Genomic DNA, 22839 nt, shown 5'->3' on the forward strand with positions numbered 1-22839 from the left:
GTTTTGGTTTTTAATATGTAAGATTTAGCATTTTCACCATTGTACTTAGGCACAAACATGCATCTATCAGAATTAGGGGCAGGGCGAGGTCATGTTGGAGTGGCAGCACCTCAGACAGCTCCGCAGTGACTACTTGTTCTGATGATGCCTGAAACCCATCCAAGTCTCCTACCTTTGGCTTGGTTGCCAGCTTCTGCCCTCACTGAGATGGATGGAGAAGTTTAAAGGGGCAGTCCCTGTGCCTGGAGTGATACACTACTCAGCCAATCCCTATCCGCATCTAGTGGCATCTTGACCAGGCATGGAGACTAATAAGCCCTTAAGAGTAAGGGCAGTTGTGCTGCCATTGGGTCCTATGGCTCAGAGGGAACTGGAGGCGATTGTCTGGGTGATTAGGTCCAGAACCAGTGCCTGGAGCCTTCCTCACCTTCTGAATCAATCCCTCAATCATGGCTTGAAGCCATGGGCATGACAATTGAAGCTGTTTATTGATGATGTAGCAGGCAAACCAGAGGCATTTATAATACAAAACAAGCCTTCTGGTCATAGCAGGTTTCATAACCACGTTACAAAGGGACTGCAGCAAGAATGGCTGGAAGTCTCATGTGTGAATAATGGCTGTCGTACTGCCTGAGCACTTTTAAGAGGTCGATTGTCACAGTGACTGACTCTGTTCCAAAATTCACCTGCAATGTGGACAAGGAAGAAACTTGATTTGCGGGGCTTCATATCAATGAAAGTTTCACACTCAACAAACAAGGAGTCCTTGATCAGGTGAGTGGGGACCAGCATTCCTTTTTTGTTGTCCCAAAGAATGTTCTTCCCGTCTGGATATATGGGAGAGGTTGTCTAGAAACAGATAAAATGTTTTTAAGAGACGTGCAGGGTGATATCATTACTGCTGCATCCTCCATTTCTTTGAAGAGCTATTCAAGACCAGTTCCAATATTTCACACCTGACGGGGTGGGGAAATCCCTCCAAACTTATAGACAGCTTTCTGTTACAGTATGTGACCCTGTGGGTTATTTTGAGGGGGGGGTGTCTACTGACACCCCCAACATAAATCCAAATGCACTTCCAATGAAGCTTTGGTCATGAGACTATTGTGATTCCAGGAGAGGAAGAGGCAAGAAAAATGGCTGAGAGGACAGCTTGCCCAAAGAGTGAAGGAGTGAACCAAAGAGTGAATTTACGACACTGGTGAGGTTACATTGTGCACAGGCTGCCATTTCCCTCAGGTAATGGAAATTGGTTCTGGCCTTCCAGGACTAACGTTTCTTTTTGCATTTCATGAGAGGTGCAAATACAGCAGCAAATGAAACAGTGTGGTGGTCCTTTCCATAGTTTCCCAGGACTCCTGTAGGATTTCAAGCATTGTTAAGAACTGGGAAACCCTTTAAAAGATTGCAGCTTATGCATTTTAGCAAAGGGCTGCTTCACATACTATATTTGGGTGTGCACCAGATAGGTTTTAAAACTATAAAATGTAAGCAAAGATGTATTTTCAAAAACATGCACCATACAGGTACAAACATGAGGGGCTATGATTGGATGCATCTCCCAGAAAAGTATATACTTGGTGGAACAAGGCATGTGAAATGGTTCTCACAGCCTGCAGAAAGTGGAGTACGACCCCCAGAAAAGGGGAACTGCATAAATTGATGCTGGTGTGCCAGAAAATGAAGCCTTAGAGAGAACTGAATATGTATATGAAACGTTTTCCTCCCCTCCCTAGGAGTTCCACTTCCTTCTCCAGATTATAATATATTATAATGCTGGAGTATCTCTTCAGAGAAGATCAATAACACTGCAGAGTGGGAATGGGTAATCTGTAATGTTGTTGGGACTGCAGTTCCCATCCTCCCCCTGACCATTCGCCATACTGGCTGGAGCTGATGAGAGTTGGAGGGCGGCAGGTTTCCCATCCCTGTTTCAGAGCAATCTGAAGGGACTCTGAAATCAACTGTGCAAGGGAGTCCAAAATGGGGGAACCACAACTGTTACTGGGAAACATCCACAGGGGTTACATCCAGGGATTTCATCCAGATTTGCAAGGACAACACCTTTAGTGGGTTTCTTTCTTTTCTGTTTTTCTTTCACACATACACCCCCCCCCCCAGGTATTTTCTCTGTTCCCCTTCAGACTGAAATAAGGCAGATTCCTGAGTCATCCCACAGGGAGATTTCTTACCGAGAGCAAAGTGATGTTAAGGTCTGGAATAGATACCAGGCATGGGACCCAGATATTCTCCTTCTTGTAGATAAGAAGAGCCTCTGGTTTATTGATAAATGGCCGCTCATAATCTGAGAATGAAAGAAGAGCCGCAGAATTGGAGAAAACAAGGAAAATATAGTTATTCCCCCCCCTTGCTGCTTTTTTTTTAAAAATAAAGTTAGCTAAACTCTGCAGGACATTGTACTGAGTCGGGTACAAATATGAGATGGGAAATGTATGAACAGTCTTATTGTGCAAATCTATACATGCCTACTCAAAAATAAGTACCACTTACTTCAGTGGTAGTTACTCCCAGGCAAAAAGGGTATAGGATTACAACCTTAGGTTACCAGTTCATTTAACCACCACCACCACCATCAACAACAACAACAAAAGGGCACCCAGAAAGCAAAGGGAATCATAGTAAACTTTAGGAAACTGCCTATGTTTCCATTAACTCAGGCAGCAAACCTGTGTATAGCTATAATATGTTTAGCTGTTTTTGTTAATTTAGGTTGTCTGCTTAATTCTTATTTTGAATTCAGTGCTCTGTGCTAGTATGTTCTAGTAATCACTTCAGATGTGAGTTATAATGGACAGAGTGCTTGATTTGAAAGGGGGAGATCTGGATTCAAACCTCTGCTCAACCGAAGTGTCTGTCACAGAATAACCTATATAGGGTTTTTGAGAGGACAGAATAGGACAGCCCCATATATACCTTTCTGAGCCCCTCAGATAAAGGACGGGATGGAAATTAGTTAAGCACAAGTCTGAATATGGATACTACTGCTAATCTCTTTAGCATGAATAATGCCTTTCCCCAATCTTTTTAGCTTCATAACTCAGCAATTTTCATGCCCTGACTTGCAGAACAATAACATGAGTCAGGAAAGTAGGCCAACTGCCTTTCATGTCTGTTTTGTCAATCCAATTTATCAGCAGCCAAGCTTAGAATGCTCCTGCTTATTGTCTTTCTTGACATTAAGAGAAAACTGTTTTCCCCACAGAACCATTCAAGAAATTTTTATTGCTCCTTTCTTTTTCAGCATATTTGGAATTAATAGATTATCCTGCAGTGTAGAATTTTAGAAAAGCAAATAAGGGGGCGGGGGGAGCAAGCCATATGATAGCTCAATGGCAACTTGGATTTCATGCGGCCAGATTTCCTTTCAGAATTCCTGTAGTTAAGGCTGATCTATACAAATCCATTGCGTGGCGAGTTCAAAACGTGGGGATGAGCCGGCGAAAAGAGGGCAAGCCCCCTCTGTGCCGGCCCTAAATAGGGCAGCCCACGCCCCCCAGCCAGCCAGCTGATTGGCTGGCTGGGGGGGGGGCAGACCCAACCGGGATTCCCCTGCTCTCGCGGGGGCTGGGACCAGCCCCCGCTCATGTGGGGTGGGCGTGAAGCCCGCAACCCCACCTCCTGGGCAGGCCCGGAAGTGGCTTTGTTGTGGCCATGAGCTTAGCATAAGTAGAAACAACAAAACCCCTATTCCCCAAATTCCAATTTAAAAAACCACAAATTCAAATGCTAAAACGAAGACACAAAGAAAGCTTCAGAGAAGCTTCTCCACATGCGTGGAGAGGCTGGCAATCTTCTTTAACCCACACAGTCATACCCAGTGTCAATGTGGACTCCAGATTCAAACTCTGGCTTTAAAAGGCAGAAGAAAAAATGGACGGTGGTTTTTTAAAAAATGTCTGTCACTCACGGGCTACAGTGAAGCTCCCCACCTATGCATGACAATTGTGTGGGTGCCCATGAGGTGCTCTAGCATTGCCCCTAAAGGCAGAGAGAGTGCTGAACTCAGGCCTCAGACTCTTTTAAGGTCCTAGCTGCTATCATCATTATATTCTCACAGAGATGAGGAGAATTAATTATCTACTCCCATCCTACTAAAATACCCAGGAAGTACCTGTGAATGGTATTTGGGCTACCTATTTATTGGCTAACACAAACAAAATAATGTAATGGAACAATTTGGAATGGAAGATCTCTCTTTTCTGCTGCAGAGAACCATAAAGGGATTGTTTCAGTTTAATTGGTATCTTGATTTGTTTTCATTGTACCATATACAGTATTTTAAATCAGTGAATATTAGAAACTGTATGATTTTGGTGTTTTAATTCGATTGTACTGAGTCTGTCATAGTATAATAAAACTTGCTGTAGTGGTTGATTACATCCTCTCTCTCTCTCTCATACACACACACACACACACACACACAAAAACACAAACACAGGAAAAATTGTCATTTGTCTGAATATTTTTTAAATGGCTGTTCAGTATGTAGGAACATAGGAAACTGCCTTATATAACAAGTCAGACCATTGGTCTACCTAGCTCAATAAGCTGATCTTCTGCCCCCTGAGCCACAACCCTTAAATGCAGAGATAAAACAAGTATAAACTTGGTAGCAAGCACTTGGAGGAAGGCACTTCTTGCCTTTGTAACAATGACATCCTTGAGAAGTTGGAGAAAGGAAGGGAAATTTAAGGTTAGGGTTAGGGTTAGAGACATGATGCAAATTGCGGAAGCTATCCTAGGAGGTCAGTGACAATAAATGCACCATTCCCCATCCCTTTGACAACTCAGATATCAGACCACAGTTTATGTACTTATTACATTTATAACCTTCAACTAAGAAGCTCAGGCCAGCACACGCTGGTCTTCCTGCCCTGCTTCTTATCCTCACAACAACCCTGTGAGGAAGGTTAGGTTGAGAGATAGCAGCTGATCCAAGTATAATGAATAAGGTTTTGAACTCAGGTCTTCCTGATCCTAGTCTGACATTCTAACCACGCTGCCTCCTGCTGTTCTTCAGAAGTTTGTAACGTATACACAAATCTCCAACTAGGCCCCCGTTATGCTAGCAAAGAGCAAGTTAGCTCTAAACTGAGAGAAGAAACCAATTTCACCATCCTACAATTGCAGCACGAGGTCATGATTGAGACATATTTTCATGGGCAGTGTTGTACATCAGCTTCTTTGCTGCTAAGTGCTCCTGACTAGAGGTTTTGGATTTTATTCCATCTCTGTGTTTTTATATAAATATTCCTCCAGGATGTATTTGAAGAGCAGCCACAGATGTTCATAGCAAAGACCAAGGGCAGATTAGATTAAGAGAGAACTAACATTCATGAGGGGAAATTCCTGCCAAACTTCTAATGCCTCTGGCTATTGTTATTTTGAGTTTGTTATCGGAGAATGATTTATTTTAAAATACCAGCAACAGTTGCTCAGCTGGCAAACCACAGGGGCTCACTATTAATTGCCCATATTATATTTAGACTGGATTCTGAATAGCCAAAGTCCATAATCTACACTAATATCCACATAACCCAAAAGCAATTGCAATTTCTCTTTGAACACTGACTCCCTGTTTTCTAAGTATTTGAAGGGTGGACAGTTATGGGGGGACGGGACACATGTAACTTTGTGCTTAGGAGAAAGAAATGATGTATGCATGCATTTATGCACGTGAGAAGAAGCAATGATGAACGTTATTATGGAGGAGAAAGCTAAAGTGTGGCTTTGAGTTTGGGGGCTGAGGTGTGGGGCAAGGACTGGGGGCCAGTGCAGCATGAAGACCCTGTCCATCAGCTTATCGCATCTTATAATTTCAAACATCTGAGGGCCAATTCACCTACTGCTGGAATGGCATCAGGACCACTTCTGCATTCCTGGTTCCCGTGGTACTCCATGTTTTAACATTCATACAGAGGGGGTCACCTGGGTACCAACACCATTGCCTTCCTCTGAGGTCAGTGACGCTGGCCAGGAAAGTTGGTCTGAGCAGCATGGGAGCCTACCATGTGGTTGTGATTCCCAGCACATTTTGGTCAGATATTCTGATCCCAAACTATAGCAAAAATTAAGACCACCCATGAATGGATTGTTGTGCAAAAGTAAAACCAAACAAGTGTCAATAAGCTGTATTAATATACTGTTGTTTACTTTATAAAGAAAAGCAGCATTGAGGGTGGGGAATTTGGAGAAGAGACCAGGCAAGGCTTAGGGTTTTTTTTCCTTCTCGCTCGTTCCTTCTTTGTTCCAAATTGCCCATGCAGGCACTTTCTGTCTCCTTCCCTTTGCCGTTCCAAATGCAAGTTTGCCAGGAGGAACAGGCAATTGGAAGTGTGCAGGGGGAAAGAAGTTAGGAGAATGATTTGGAGTAGAGAAGTGACAGAGAATGCACAGGTTCCCCTTATAACAAAGCTGGGCAAACTGCTGGTCCTCTGAATGTTGTTGGACCACAACTCCCAAAATCACTAGCCACGCTGGCTGAATCTGATGGGAGTTGGAGTCCAACAAGTTCCCCCACCCTGCCTAGTGACATCACAGATGACGTGCATCTTCTTGTTGATAACTGTAACCACCACAACTATAGAACTAGAAGTGGCCTTTAATTTCTCATTACTGCTTGTACAGGCAGATTTTTGGCACCGAGATGTAATCGTAATACTGCATTGTCATTTTTTTTCTGGTGCTTGCCAATCTGTGTTAAAACAGATAGATATGACCGGCTCACCACAGCACTCTGCACAGCACATGCTTGCTCTTCACTTAGCCACCACAAACCAGATGACTGCATTTTTGTGCTTTAGAATTATTATATCTCATTTTGTAACTCATCCCAAGTTTACTAGGTAGATGGCAGAACAATCCAAACATGCAATCCACTGCCCTAGAGTGGAAGATGTGCCTCTTCGTTTGGCGTGGGTTATGGGAAGAGGAAACTCTAGTCCACCCACTGGTTCCCCACTGCACTCACTAAAAGCAGTGGGTGGTAGTCAGTGTAAACCCTTAGAAAGGGATATTCCTGTGTGGGGAAGGGGTGAGGGGTCTAATCTGGACCTCTCTGCTGAACCAGTCAAGAGCTAGCACAACAAAACCCATCTGGTTATTAGGATTGCTCCTTCAAGTTACATTACTTTTGATCATACACACAGAGTTGGTAAATGGGGCCGAAAGGTTAGGATTTGTTTTTTGGATAAGTGGAAAACACGCTTTAGAAAGTGTTCTTAGAATCCTACGGCATCTGTGTTTTAAAGAAATCTAGATAATTAATATGTCCTCACAGTCACAAAAATCACAAAGCACCAGTGAGCTCTATAGGAACAAGAGAGTCTAGATTTTTTACCCCTAGTGCACAATCTTTCCTAATTTTAATCTAAAATTATGCTTGACTGACAGCTAGGACATACACATCGGGTAATTTTAAGGCTTTTAAAAGCAGAAAATGTATCACATCATGACTTCATTAACTGGCAAAAATCTAGGAAGTTTGGAAGATGCAGCTATATCACACACAAATTATGATTCAGGTGCCAGAGGCAAAACAATATGCGATTGGGGAAAAGAGAATCTCTGCCTCCTACACCCTCTCTGACTCCAGCACTACAGTTTTTCATCCTTCTCTGCTTCAGTTTTATTCAAAACAGCTCCTGCATTTCACCCTTCCCTTCCAAACAATTGATTTAATTTCTCTCTTTAAAAAAAACAACAACCAAAAAAACCTAGACAAGGCCACTGCTGTGGTTCTAGGGTGCCATTGAACTAAAAATTCCTGCATTCCAGCCTGACAGAAACATTCACCCCAGGCACCAGTGTAATTGAATCCCCTAGTCAGAGCCTATAATCAGAAATCCCACACAAGAGGATGAATACTGATTTGTTCTCAGCAGAAGACTTGACACCCCTCTTCAACTCCCCTGGATTTAATCATCGTTATGCAGATGAGAGAGGAAACCAGAATACAGAGAAGCATTTGCAGACGTGAAGGATGACCAGGTGCTAGAGATAGGCGGCGGGAGGAACCTTTGCCACCTCAGAACTGGTGGGGATGGGGAAACATCAAATTTCTCTTACAGATTCCTCTATATACTCTGGGGTTCCCCCTTCTTATTATTCAATTATTTATTTCATTCCATTTATGAATCACTAGAACAACTCAAAAGCGATTTCACCATAGAAACCTAAACAACAAAAACTATTTCATGTATGTCCTCAGCCTCTATCACTTTGTGCTGTGCACCCCCACCATTCCTTATGCCCAGGGCACAAGCAACATCTGAGTAGTCTAGAGCAGTCTTCCCCAACCGGGTGCCCTCTCAGTGTCTTCTACACAATAAACCAATAAACATGGTGTGTCTGCATAGGCAGCATGGAGTTTCAGTCATGATGTAGAATTCCTGCTCTTTCAGGTAAACATACACATACACACAGTTTTCAGGTAAACATACACACAGTTTTGCTGCAAATAGGTTGGATAGCTGCAATTGCAGCCTCTCTTAACACTGCCCTTCTATCTGATGCACAAAGGTACAGGTGGTGCCCTTCCAGAACAACATATGCAACTATGTATATTTAATGGAATTCCAAGCCACCTAAATCCTTGGTTTCAATTGGTGGTTGGGGACCACGACTGGGTTGTGGCCTGATCCAATGTGGGCTGAAACAGCAGCAATACCGCCATGCAAATATATGGCACAAGAAAAAAAAAGGGGGGGGGAAAGAATTGGTCTCCAAATGCATGTTTAGGTTAAAAGTGGGCTCCCTGGGTCTGAAACTACTGACCTAGATAACAGAGAAGCCTTAACAGCATGATGTAGGAACTCAGTATCAACACTGCAAATTGACTGCCATGCCATGATAGACTAAGTTAGGATAGAGGCAGGCAGGCAAAATTGCACATGGGCACTTCAATCTTACATCATTTGAAACTGCAATAACTTTCCCCTTTCAGAGGACAGTGTAACCTCTGTCTCTTCACAATGATTTTAACTCCAAGTAGCTTTTCCTTAAGCAACCTGCTATGTAATACAGAGTTTCAATTTTAAAAAAATAATATTATTTTAAAGGCTGTAATGCAGTTTGGCCAATACGTTCTTCCACCTGGAGTTCAATCTGTTTTGGCTGTGCAGGTCTTTTACCCTCTTACCTCTCACAAATACATAGGTGCTGACTGCAGTGGTGCCCTCGATTTTGGCATTGATGTACTTGTAGTAACAGCGGTAGTAGCCCGTGTCGTTAGCCTGAGTCCCTGTCAGTGTCAAGACCTTGCAGTAGGGCTTTGTGTCAGTGCCCTCACAATCCTCTTCCTTGACTGTTTGGACACCGTCGAGACTCACCAACACCACTGAATCGCTCTCCTTCCCAATCTGGACGGTGTCCTCTTGGCCTCCAGGCCACGACCACTCCAGGGGGTGCTGCCCTCTTCACCAGAACAAAAGGAATAACAGAAGCAGAATTAGATGTGTTACTATGGCCTTCTATAATAGGTATGGAATTCTAAAATTCATTTACTACTCCATTTCTAATGTCCGCATTGCAAATTTAGGGATTCAGCTGCATTCCTCCTCTAATACAGAATCATAGAATCCACAAGATAGATGTGGATTGTGGCTAACATGTCGTATATACCCTGCTTTCCAAATCAGCAGTAGGAACACAGTGGATGAAGAGTAAATGGGAGTGTGTACGCAGCCTAACTTCTCACCTGTGAAGAAAGCTTGACCCTTTCTATCTAGCACACTAAGCATGTAGAAGTGAGAAATATTTAGTGTATGATTCTCAGCATTAATTATTATTTATTACTATAAAAACAGCATATATGGTTGTTGTTTTTTCCAAAAAGTGTCACAAATGTAATGCCACCATGGAGAGAATTGCAGAGCTGCAAGATGTCTCATTGCTTTGCAAGCTTCTCCACAGTCCAGCACTTCCAGGGTTAAGCCTGTCTCCCAACTTAGAGCTGGAGAAGGAGAATGGGCCTGCCCCTGCAGCTGTACTGGACCCTGAAGGTGGGTGAGCATTCCCAAAGTACAGTGAGATGTCACAGGCAAGGCTCACTCATCATCTGAGAGGAAGAGGGAAAGTGGTGGTCACTACATTCGTCTGATTACGAAGGCTGACTGTCATCCAATTCACAGAAGTATCCCAGTTAAAGGCTCCCAGCTTCTAGAGATGCTGATAGTTTGGAAAACTGACAATCCACAACAGCAAAATTCCTCCAGGCACTTTTGCAAGGCAGGCCCATCCTGTTATTTCATGCCACTAATTATATTTGGCTACTGCTTATCTTTGCTGGACTCTCTCTGTGTGTGTGTTCATATTCCCTCTTTTCTATTGTGGCAATTACAAGACTCCACTGTACAGTCACATTATCAAACTGCAGATAGCAGAAGTTCACACTTCTGTCTGAATGCTGACTGATTAGGTACTTGCTTTATCCATGTTGTACAAAGTAAGGCCTGGTAGTACCAGCTTCTTATGCATCTCTTATTGGAGCTCAGCTGTCAGTTTCCATATGCTCTACTTCTCAGTTCTTGAATAAGAATTGCATGCATCTTTTATATCCTCTCTATAATGAAGCTGCCCAAGGCATGTTTATGTAGGAATTTGTTTTAAATCTTTTTGTTTAATCTAGGGATGCTTGTGAAGTTATCCTCATATGAATTTCTCCAGAGATTTTTCTCCAGGGTTCCAAATTACCTAATCATGTTGGCAGAGCTGCACTGATGAGTTAGTGATTAATTTCCTGGGTTTTTCCCCTGGACTTTCAATAGCTGGGCATTGTTACAGTTTTCACTTCAACATAACCCCCTGCCCCATTTATTAGTTGCCAATGTGCAGACACTGATGAAATCATACCACAAAAAGGAATCCTGATGTGACTACTTGAACACATCCAGATTCCTTTTTGCACTGTGGTTTTATCAATGCTCATGTGCCTATATATTCATAGTTGAAACTTCAGAACAAAAAGCCTGATGCAAGTATACAATCGCATCAAGACTCCTTTTCGTGCTGTAGTGTAATCAATGCACATGTAAGTTTCTTCACATCAATAACTAGCACAGGACAGGTTGGAGATATACGGTACCCCAAAGATCACAGAAAACTGAACATGCTCAAGTTATGAAACTAATTTGTATAAATTCTCCAAGTAAAAGTGTGAGGCATGTGGAGTGGAATCAAGGTCAGGATGATAACAAAATAGAATGGGGAATATCCAGTCATTCTGGATTCAACGTTTGGACAGGAACAAGCAGTTGGTGCACTGTGCATATTCTACTGCTACTTAGCAAACGAAAACCAGTATCATATTACACGTGCAAACAGGCAAAAACTTCAGATGTTTGCAGAGAAAGTTGGGATGGTTAAGGTAAATTTAAATGCTGCTCACAAGCAGCAGCCAGAACATTCTTCTTTGAGTTACAACATGGACAAACAAATCTATCTCCAATTCTCCAGTGAAATCTGAGGAGAGCGTTTGCTTCATACTCATTTGAAATAATTATGTTTTATTTCAGAAATCTCCTCCGAGCATCCTCCCAACCATGTTTCCCCCCACGGCCGAGATGTTGCATATTTCTGCATTTCAACTCCCCCGGCTCTCACTAATGTGAACCATGTCCATTCAGGATGGTCTCTTCTCCAGAGGAGAGACTCTGAGGCACAGCTGGGCAAGATTAAAGACGTCTGAACAAGTAGGAATTTGATTCAAATTAAGCAGCTGTTGCAGGAAGAAGGTAGTGGAGATGATGGTACTAGGTAAGTAAGAATGATATGGTAAATCTCCTTCTTGGTGCAAGCATTTCGCCCACAAGGCTATTCTCCCCATGTGCCCTACAGCTTGACATCATAGACAACATTTAGATGTGGAGCAAGTAAAGAGATGCAGCTCCCTACTGAAAGCACTGTTTGCAGGCAGCACTGGTCAACTGTGTCCACACACCCCTGAGCCATTGTCCTCGCTGTTTGCTTTCAAATCACCCAGACAGAACAAGCAGGGTTTGCAGGGATCTTGGTCTGTGGGGTTGAGGCACCAGAGACTGAACTTCTACATGCAATGCATGAGCTCTACCACTGAGCTATGGCTCTTCCACATCACTAAAAGTTAATGAAAAATGTGGGAGCCGAACTTTGGGGGAGGTAAGTGTTGGTGGGGAGGATAGCCATGCTACTGATGAAGGATATGGGCCCCATTCTTTTCCAGTGATCTTTGACCAACTTTAAGTTGCACTGAATATGTGGTCTGGAAGCAGGAGATAGGAATACTTCCTTCCTGCTGTTTTCATCCTAGCATGAGGCGGGTTTCTGGTCATATCCCCCTTGAGATTTAAAGATGAGCTGGCTCAAAACAGAGTTAACTGCTATTTGGGAAGATTCCCTTGGATAACTCAAAGAACAGATCAGCCTCTTTGCTTTGGCAAGGGCAGCTTTGCACATAAGTGCTCAGACTGGAAATAAGACACTTTCCTGCTCCCTGTAAGCCTCTGTCAGATAAATAGAGATATAACATTAGCATAGTTGCTGCTCTGTCCTTGGGAGGAGACAATGAAGGAAGGGTTTTATCCAACAGGCTTAGGATAAGGGCATATGTGCAAAAAGGTAAGTGGGTACATAGCAGGTTGGAGATGTGCACTCAACCATACTAAACTATGCTACATTTTTCAAGGTGCAGATCAGGGTTTGCTGGGGAAGAAAAGAACAGGCAACACAGGCTTTAGGTAGAAGGAATCTGTGGAAAGTGCAGCTACATGACCAAATTGCCTGTGCATGCTGGAATGGGCACTAATTTTTAGGTCCTGGCTGCATGGTTGCCTGCCACAGCAAAGACCTACAAACCTAATTCCTGTTCCTTCCAAGTAAACCGGTGGAAAGCATGCAGTACTAAGATGGGATTGCTCTTTGTCATGATTACACGCTTTTGAAAGCCCTTTTCATTTCCAAAGTGAATTGCTATGTGGGCTGTTCAAGACTCTTTCAGCATGCAGAGTGAGTTGCAATGTTCTCTGGCACTCAGCCATTGATAATATATGCCCTTGAACTTGCTTTTATTGTTGCTTTTTTGAATTTTGGAGCTCAGGTGAAAATAATACTACTTCCATGCATTTTCTTGAAAGCGTACTAAAATCCATTGGTCAAATATTACTATAAGCCCTCAAGTGTCTGTAATCAGTAAATGTGGAGGTTGTGATCATAATGTATAGTGTTCCCCCTGATTTTATAATAGGCTATGATTGACAGTTCTTGGCTGCACTGACCCAGTATTCCCCCATCGTAAATGGAGAGCCACAATTCTATCCCAAGTATTCATAACCAGTCAACTTAAGTCCAGCTTTTCCACCAGTCCAGAAACCAGTAAGAGGTTTCCCACTGAGTGTCTTTGAAAGGTCTTTCAGAATCTTTGGCACAACAGCTGGCAACTGTGAAAAGCACTGTTCTTTTAATCTTACCTGCAAGTAATATTCAGTGTGTCCTTAGCGTTGATCACGTATTCTTCTTCTGTGATGCTGAGTGTGGGTGGGGTCATAGAATAGCCACTCACTAGATCTAGGGAGAAAAAGAAACAAGTTCATAGTAAAGAACAACAGTCACTCATTATTATCTACTCTAGTAGTTCTATCAATCATCCATCATGAGCTAACTACGTTTGATATTTCAGGTTTGTCTAATTTTTTTTATTCACTTTTATATGTGTTTTTATATTGTTGTTTTATAGGTTTTAGGTTGGGTTTTTGTTTCAGTGTTGTAATTATACATTGTTATTTTTTAGGGCTTATCCACACTTACCTTTGGCCAAACTGCGGGAGGCAGTGGAAGACAGGAGTGCCTGGCATGCTCTGGTCCATGGGGTCACGAAGAGTCGGACATGACTAAATGACTAAACAACAACAACACACTTACCTTTGGCCCTGCTATTTCCAGACACAGGTCCACACTTAAAAGCTCAGTGTCTGCGTGTTTTGTTTTTGTTTTTTGCCCCAAACTAGAGAAGGGATGGCCTGGAAAAAACCTGGAAAACCAGGTTTCCCCCCTGTTTTTTTCCAAACTGAAAAAAACGGCTTTGGGGGGAAAAGGGGGGGGGACTGGTCCCCTCCCCCCCCATTTTTCTCCCCCCCCAGGCCTTTCCATCTCTACCCCAAACCTATTCTTTAGTGCTCAACTGGAGCAAATGTCCATTTGGATTGCCATTTGCTCTGACTGAGCTTTTAAGAGCTGGAGGGGGAAACTGCAGAGCAAAAAAAAACCCACGGAGCTTTAAAGTGCAGATTGTGTTTGGAAAGAGCAGCGGAAAGGTAAGTGTGGATAAGCCCTTAGGCTGCACAAAACTTAAAGAGGTGGTTTTTTAAAAAGTGTTTTATAAATAGAAAATAAATTAACATTGGAGGAAACACTTAGTAGTAGTATATCAAGATTTGCTTCACGAGTTTCAGTCTACTGGTTATGGGCATCCTGCAAAAGCAGGAAAGAGCTGTCACCTTAAATTCACACATTCTCTTTTACAAAAGGAGAAAATATCTGTAAGCACTTGAACTTATGTTGATTCATATCCCAGTAACACTGTTGACTGCTACTTTAATGAACGAGTTAAGCAGTGCAGTATCCCCTTACAGTATTAATAAATGGTAAGAAATAAATTACACTTCGAACATCTATGTACATGGTGCTTTATAAGTAAAACAGTATTTGTTTTTTCAGATACACCATGGCCAGAGGAACTTAAAATATTTGCATTCCTTGGCTGCTGCATCCTATATGCTTACAACTACAGTGGGAGGCTGAGGGGGAGGGCAATCAGGAAGAGAAAGGGCATGTTCCCCCAGGCTAAATTAGAATCTGGGGAAGCAGGTAAGAGGAATACCAAGGAATCAGAAAAGAGAAGGCATTTGGGGAGCAATTTCCCACAGGCGGCTGAGAAACGTGCAGGGCAGCACCCAGGTCATAAGAATGACCTGTCCAAAACCTAGTTTTGTGTAGACATCCTTGCTCCTTTTAATTGTTTTACACTTCCTTCCTGCCAAGAAGCCACACAGACTGTGGTCATTTGACTAGGTATATCTTTAGAAACTGGGCTTGCATCAGCAGTCTCGAGCTTCTATCTCTGCCGGACATGCTTGTCTCCCAACCATGCTTTTCCTGTAGTAGCGGCCGGAGTAACAGGAGTAATAATGGGAGCGACAGGAGCCACAGCAGAAATACAGAATGGCAGGATGGGGGTGGATCCCTCACATCCCACTCTCAAGTTTCTTATTGTGGCTTCCCCCTTGCCCCACTTTGCTGACAAAATTTAGAATCATGATTTCTAAAGTGTGAAGAAACTTCTAGAAGGAAGGGTGGCGGTGGAGGGAACACGTATCACCTTATTGCTATGGTCCAAAACTCTTGGGCTATATTTTAGACAAATTTTAGGGCATGCTCAGATTCCTTCCATTTAGAAAACTTTACAACAGTTGACAAGAACCCAGATGCAACAAGTGGAAATTATAGCACCTCCACTGTTCATTTCCCACAGTGGGCATAGGTAGGTCCAGAGGGGCCAATGAATGATCTGAAAGCACATGGTCAGCGCTCTGATAGGTCAACCATTGGCCTTGGCGTACAAGTACCTGGACACTTGTCAGATACACAGTTGTGCTGGTAACATAGCTACTACAGAGGCCTAGTCTTAGGTGGTGAACATTTGACTACTTAGAGGTCAAAATAGTAGAGAAAGCTTTGGTCAGTGCATTCAGCTCAGGAAGTGTCCTTAAGCAGCAGGAGCCAATACTTGTCATAGGTGGATGAGTTTCTGACTTCTAGTTTTCAGAGGTTCTTTCTCCTATGGAAAACTTTCACTGTGCAAAACTATCGAGGTAGCATCCTTCATGGTGGCTTCCGAAAAAGCAAAACATGTAAAGTAAAGCAAGAATAGACCCTCAGTGGTGCACTTAGCACGTAGCCACTCAGCAACAACCAATGAACTGTAATAAGAGAAGAATGAGATGGAGAACCAGAGCAAGACTGAGCATCCATGTACATCACGCACAAGGCTGCATGTGAGTGTGTGAGGTGGAGAGATGAAAGATAATGTAGATGTAGAAGGCACTGGGCTGAGAGGTCTGTCCCTATATACATGCATTTTTCCACCACTAACTTTAAAAGGACTCAGGGTCACGGTTACTAATTTTTATTGCCTTCTGCTTTTTGAAGTCCTTCTGGCTTTCATTTTCACCATGTTAGTCAAGAGGAAGGACTTTAATTTTTTTTTAATGGTTAACTTGTCTTTCATTCCTCATATCATTCCTCAATTAAAGCCACACCCAAATCCAGCCCCTGACACTCCAATGGAGTTATTGGCCTGAACTGTTAGGCCCTGAAGCTAAAAGCAAGAGGAACGCACTGCTCAGTTGAGCAAGCGTAGTCTTGGCTCCTAGTATCTGGAGGCTTTGTTCTGTTTGCCAAGCTACACATCTAATTTTCAGTATTGTAGGTCTTTGAGCTTTGTGAGCAATCTGACATGTGCACGCAACTCCTGCATTCACATTTCCCACCTCATTTCAATGTGAAGATGATTATGGCCATGTGCAATGAGGATGTACATGGAATATTACCCCTCTCTTACAGAAGTGCATGCAGAACACCGCGTACATCAGAAACTTAGTGCAGACCCAGGTCATTGAGCCTGAGTTTCTGCAGCCACCACCTGCCATGAATTACTATGGGCAGGACTTGGCAGCAACAGCAGAAGATATGTTCTATGTTTATGATAATATTTTATTCTCTTGTTAATTATGATGTTTTAAATGTACATTTTATATTTGACTTCCTTTAGTAATGTTTTCTTTTGAAATGGTTAAGTTTTTTTGTGTGAACTTTGCTGTGCTAAATGTGTTTTCTGTAGTTGACCTCCCTCACAATGTTTTATTTTGAAATCTTTAAAATAATATTTTTGTTTCCTGTTAATTATGTCACTTTTAATGTATACTTTATATTTGACTTTCTTTGGTAATGTTTATTCTGGATGGTTTTATTTGATGTTTTAATGTGTTGTAAACCGCTTTGAGATTTTTCTGTAAAAATATAAAGCAGTATAGAAATGAAATGAAAAATAAATATTAATAACATATGCATCTATCTAGAAGTAGCTGGAGTGGGAAGTTGGCTATGATGCAGTGTACATGAAACACCTCCCCAGTCTCTTCTCAGCCAAGGGTACATTTTGAGGTGCAGAATGGGGATTCAGTTCTTGTGAACATAAATAAATAATTCCCTCCATAGGAAAGCCTGGGGTGCTCATGCAAAACATCTTTATGAACATGAACAAGTCTATGTGGCTTGAGCACATGTAATCCATGCTTGGCTGCTCACAAAACAAGATCCTTTCCCTGGACATGAAGATTCCTAGTTCAAGATGGAACTGCAAATGGACAATGGAAACCTGTTCTAAACTTGCAGTGCAGGATGAAAGAAAACAGAATGACTGAGTGGGAGTAAGGGAAGAGGTACAGTTAGAAAGGGTTAAGCATCCTTTTTCTCCCTGAAGCTATCACTTAACAAAACAGTTAGACTGAAAAGACAGAAGGGGTGGGGAAAACTTTTGGATGTTGTGCAAAAAATGTGTTCTGTGTTAATGAAAATAAATGAAAGCATTTTTGTGAAATCCCATGAAAATATAACCATTTTGAAACAAAAATAATTCCGATCCGTCCTGAATACAAATCTTTATATCCAATTTACTGCTGGACATATCTGCCTCCAGTATAAATTCTGGGCTCCAGATGGCTAGACACTATTGACACAGGAACAATTTCACTGTCTCTCAGTACATGTTTAGAGGTGTCCTGAGGAGAATCATAACAGGCATTGAAATCAGTGTACTAAGGGCTTAAGGACCCCCCCCCCCATTGAAGCAGGACATTATCACTATATAATGAGAGAACTCCTTGCCTCTAAAACATGGGTCACTGCAGCTGCATCTTAAACAAAATTACTGAGATACAAGCCTCATTACTTCTGGGTAAACATGCATAGGATTGCATTCAATGTGTTTGTGTATTAGGAAGGTAATTGGTTCTGAAGGATGACAGCTCTAAGTGTCGTGGGTTAAGTACCCTCTAGAAACCTATGTGAAATGTCTTGCTTTCTCATATTTAAGGCACAACACCACCTTGCTTTGCACACTAAACCCTTCTCTATGCTTCCACAAATTTTGCTGCTGGGGATTGTTTGTTGGTGCTCTCAAAGAGCGGAGCTACATCAGCAGGAAGATGGGGAAACTGCAGATGTAACTGTGTCACTCATGGGTCTCTTGTGAAACAGCTCTCCTCCTTACGAATGCTGGGATTTATTTATTTATCTAACACATTGTTAGAAACAATGTCCCTGCCAGCAACTAACCCATGTTGCTTCCTTTAGGTAAAGGCAAAACATGCAAACAATGGTTGGGGCAGAGATAGGTGCTCCTCTGTTCTGCTCATGAGAACTGATCAGAGGGCTGGGCACAAATATTGTCCCGTGGAACTGGGTGGAGGATACAAGGAAGGATGCAAAATAACAAAAACTGAAGACACCTCTCTTAGCTTTATGACCTGTTAGGCAACAGCACTATACTAGGGTTGCAGGGGGTGGGAGGGGGGAGAGAAAGAAAATGTACGGTCTGTGCAGGTTTAGGTTCTGGGATTCCTGCAGATGTATCCTGTCTGAGGCTCTCCACAAGTACAACAGGAAAAGGAACAAACTATCCTTTGGAATACACCATAAACTGCATTTATTGTACTGGGGGGGTGGGGGTGGAATGCGGGAAACATAGGATGACAGTAGTATTGACCAGTCATCTTGGAACCACCCCTCCTATCAATGTGTCCTACGTTCCTTGATTCATCTTTTGTTCCCTTTTAACTGCTGTCTCTTGCCGTAGTAAAAAGGAGCTTTCAAAATAAGTTAGTGACAATCATAATTGCTGCTCTAGGTACGTTGCCTTTGAAATAATCTGGAAAAGCACATGTTATAAGTAAGGCTTGTTATTCTGATTCCACATCTGGATGGTTGGCCATGTTCTTCAGCATCCTGGCATCTCATTCTTAAGTAATGAGCTTGCGTGTTTTATCTTCTCCCCTCTCCCATGCTTGGCTTCAAATAAGACTTCCTGGTTTGTTAAGCCATGGTTTACTGTGATGTCAGCCTGGGAAACTGATTTAAGTGCTCCCTTCAGATCAGGATAAGTTTCTGAATTCAGACATCACAGGAAACTATGTCTTAACAAACCAGGAAAGTTCTTCTGCAGCTAAACATACAAGAAGAAGAGGGAAGGTTTCAGAGCAGGGAGTGGTGGAGCTTTTCACTCATTCCTGCATCAGTGAATCATGGTTTCTTGGGCTGTAAATATAACATTTTAAATTGAACCAGTAGCAACTAAAGATGTAATGTTGCCTTGGAGGAAGGACCAAACCAGATGCATGTGTGTTTATAGCATTCATGCTTGCCAGTTTGGCTCTAAAGTGATAAACCCTATAAGAATCAAGCCTGTTCTTGCCTTATTCTCTATGCTCTGCTGCTTTAAAACTTTTTTACCTTCAGCCTAGTTCTGATACCAGAAGTAAGCCGGCCGGAGGGGAAAGAACATTAAAGCAGCAAAGCATGTGGAGTAAAGGAGAGGCAGGTTTTGTTCCTGTCAACCATGTGCTTACTGTTTACTATTAGATTCTAAAGGATGACTGAATATTGCTTTACGTATTTGATATACGTTATTTTAAATTTATTGTGACTTTTTATATTAGATCAGATTGTTACTATTTGATGTTTTATTATGTTTTTATATATGTTGGAAGCTGCCCAGAGTAGCTGGGCCAACCCAGCCAGAAGGGCAGGGTATTATCAACAACAACAACAACAACAACAACAACAATTACTGCTTCTTTAAGACTCAGAAATTAACCCTTACCCTGGCAAACCCATGTTCAATAATCACATGTACATCCGGCTTAGTCCCAAGAGCAATAGGTATTCAAAGTGTTTGTGATACTGAGAATTAAGGTGGCAGCATTCTAGGGAGTTAAAACATCTGTTAAATCAGGCTTCCTCAACCTCGGCCCTCCAGAAGTTTTTGGCCTACAACTCCCATGGTCCCTAGTTAGCAGGACCAGTGGTCAGGGATGATGGGAATTGTAGTTTCAAAACATCTGGAGGGCCGAGGTTGAGGAAGCCTGTGTTAAATTCAGCTGAGGGGCAGTGAGTAAAGTTCATTAAGAGAGAAGTGTGAGAGTTAAAATAGGAATAGTAAATGATTAGTACATTAACAGCTGTTGTTGTTTATGCTTAATTGGTTCTAATTATCATTTCCAACTTCATGGGCAAGTGTCTCCACCTCTTCTCTAAAGTCTGTCAATGACAGGGTGTGACATTGCCAGTTCATCACACCAACAACACAGGTTGCTATGCTGTGGTCTAAAGTGTGCTAAAGTGTGAAAAAAATAATGGTGAGTGGTGGGATATCCATTGTATGGTATTTTGTACTCCTATAGTTTGGAAATAATAATTATTCATCAGTTACATTGCATTTTCTTAAAAAGGAAGAAGATGCTTTTAAATATTTATCCTATACATATTCACAACAATTATTCAAAAGTTACAATAGAAAGCCAAAGAAGGCTCAAGAGATTCCCTTAGGCGATCTCTAGTTGAACTCATGACTTCTGCAATCAAACATTTTATCTACTGGACCATGCTAATTCCCTGCTTAAGTGAGAAGCAACTCTTTAAAACCAGGGTGGCTAATACCGGGCCTAGGAGCCACATGACACCCCTCCAAACAAACTTTCTCTGTTGTTCCCCCCCCCCCACCCATTTTTGTTGCAACAGCAGCAAAAAGAGAAGAAGAAAAATGCTAAAGTTGACACTGCACTAGAATCCCATGACCCTGATGGGATGGATCTTTCACCCCTTCCTAGTTATCAGATTAATCATTTGATAACTGGGGAGACAGCATCCTACTCAGCTGAGCTACTTGGATGAGCTCAAGAGAGGGGACTGCGAGAGTTGACCAAGGGTGCCCCTCAGGCAAAAAAAGGTGACCATCTCTGCTCTAAAACAAGAAGCCCCTTAAAATGATGGTTGTCTGGCAACAACTGGATGCTTGAGCGCATTTCAGAGGGTTGACCGCAATCTTTGGGTAGTCATTTTGCTGTTACATTCACAGCTGTGGAAGTAAACACAAAGGCAGGATCTGATCCTCAAATTTAAAAATCCCTTCTTCCAGATTCATTTGCAACTCTATTCCCTCTAATCCAAAATCACCACTTTGTATAGAAACTTTGTATAGTTGATCCCACCAGGTTGAAATTCTCACTGGTGCCTGCAACCAGCCCCTCCAGACAGTTGATTTTCGCAGGGAGGTCTGCTATGAAATGGCAGCTGACTGACATGCAGATGGTTTGTGTCTCAAGTAAAACCCCAAGGTGTGAAGGAGATACTCCTGCTAGACTATAATGCCCTTCCTCTCCAAGATTTATATGCTGTGACCTTCATCCTTTGGGTTTTTTCTCCAGAGCCTCATGGAGGAAACAAAGTGAGCTCACACGCATACATGATGACGAGTTAACATATAGCATCCATGCAGCTGTAAAAAGTATGAGTCATTGTGTCTCATATGTGCATATATTATTCTAATATTCACATACTATTAACATGGAGAAAGAATTAGTGTAATTAAAAAGGCATGCAGCAACTCCAGTAATATTTGTTTTCTCAAGATGGTTTCCAAGAGAGCTGGCAGCAGGATAGTAAAATAAACACAACTGGATTGATGGGACATTGAAAAAGGAAGCAGGATTCTGCAGCCGCTGACACCTTGTCTATTTCTGGAAAACTGGGTTTCCTATTCCTATCCTTGATCTTTCAGTTTATGGTTTTTAAAGGGGCAAACTGCAGACAAGGATCTTTATCCAAAGTGGACTGATTGTCTGCCATTGCTTAAATGTACTTGTCACCAAACGTCTTCTATTAATTGAGATTGTTGACTCAAGATATCTTGTGCATAACCATATCATTATTGGCATGTTTCCATTCCTCTTTATTCTTGATATGGATAGCTCATTGCTGGGAAAGGGGGGATAATTTCCCTAAAACAGCATTTGTTAATGACTGCAACATGCATAATCAGAAAGAGTCCTTGGTGTACTGACAGGTTAGCAACAAGATTTAGTGGTCCAGTTACTTTTTTTTTGTTCACTGAAATTTGTTTTTACTAAAACAAAGTAAAGGGGGGACTGAACACCCCACCTATGTTTTTAGTTGATTTTTAACATTACAGAAAACACTCCTGAGAACTAAACAATACCAAGATATGCACAGGTCATGAGTTGTAAAGAGAGAGAGAGAGAAAATGCACAGTTGAGTTCTTTCGGGGGTACCTGTAGTTGTGTTAAGTTTGTGCATCAAAAGCAAAAAATCTTGTAGCACTTTTAACTACAGTATTAGCAAAAGCTTTCATGGCCCACACATCACTTCATAAGTTCATGAAAGCTTAAGCCATGACACATTTACCGTATTTTTCATCCCATAGGATGCTCCGCCCCATAGGACGCACCTAGTTTTTTGGGGGGGAAATAAAGGGGGGAAAAAATCCCTTTATTTCCCCCCCAAAAGCAGGTCGGGGAAACCGAACCAGGTCGAGAAACAGCGGGATGGCGGCGCTGCGCCTCCCTGCTGTCCCCCGAGCTTGTGGGGCTGGCCGATGTCTGCCCGGCGTGAGGGGCACTCTGCTTCAGGGTGCCCCGCCCGCCAGGCGGCAGGCTGCTATCCACAGCGTGGGGAGCCCTGCGGGGAACTCCTGCAGGGCTCCCCACGCTGCGG

At 42.4% G+C, this 22839-nt stretch overlaps 1 protein-coding gene across 3 annotated transcripts in view; it reads right to left on the reverse strand.

The window, feature by feature from the left end:
- FLT4 (fms related receptor tyrosine kinase 4) overlaps window positions 1-22839 on the reverse strand; it is a 94181-nt gene that overhangs the window by 49724 nt on the left and 21618 nt on the right. For all 3 annotated transcript variants that reach the window (XM_077924608.1, XM_028718256.2, XM_028718255.2), the window contains exons 2-5: window positions 13464-13560; window positions 9161-9435; window positions 2193-2305; window positions 687-849 (exon numbers count right to left, since the gene is read on the reverse strand). In XM_077924608.1, coding sequence (XP_077780734.1) covers window positions 687-849; window positions 2193-2305; window positions 9161-9435; window positions 13464-13560 — 648 coding nt within the window. The remainder of the gene's footprint in view (window positions 1-686; window positions 850-2192; window positions 2306-9160; window positions 9436-13463; window positions 13561-22839) is intronic.

This window comes from Podarcis muralis, chromosome 2 (genome assembly GCF_964188315.1).
Source record: "Podarcis muralis chromosome 2, rPodMur119.hap1.1, whole genome shotgun sequence".
In the NCBI taxonomy this organism is placed as follows: domain Eukaryota; kingdom Metazoa; phylum Chordata; class Lepidosauria; order Squamata; family Lacertidae; genus Podarcis; species Podarcis muralis.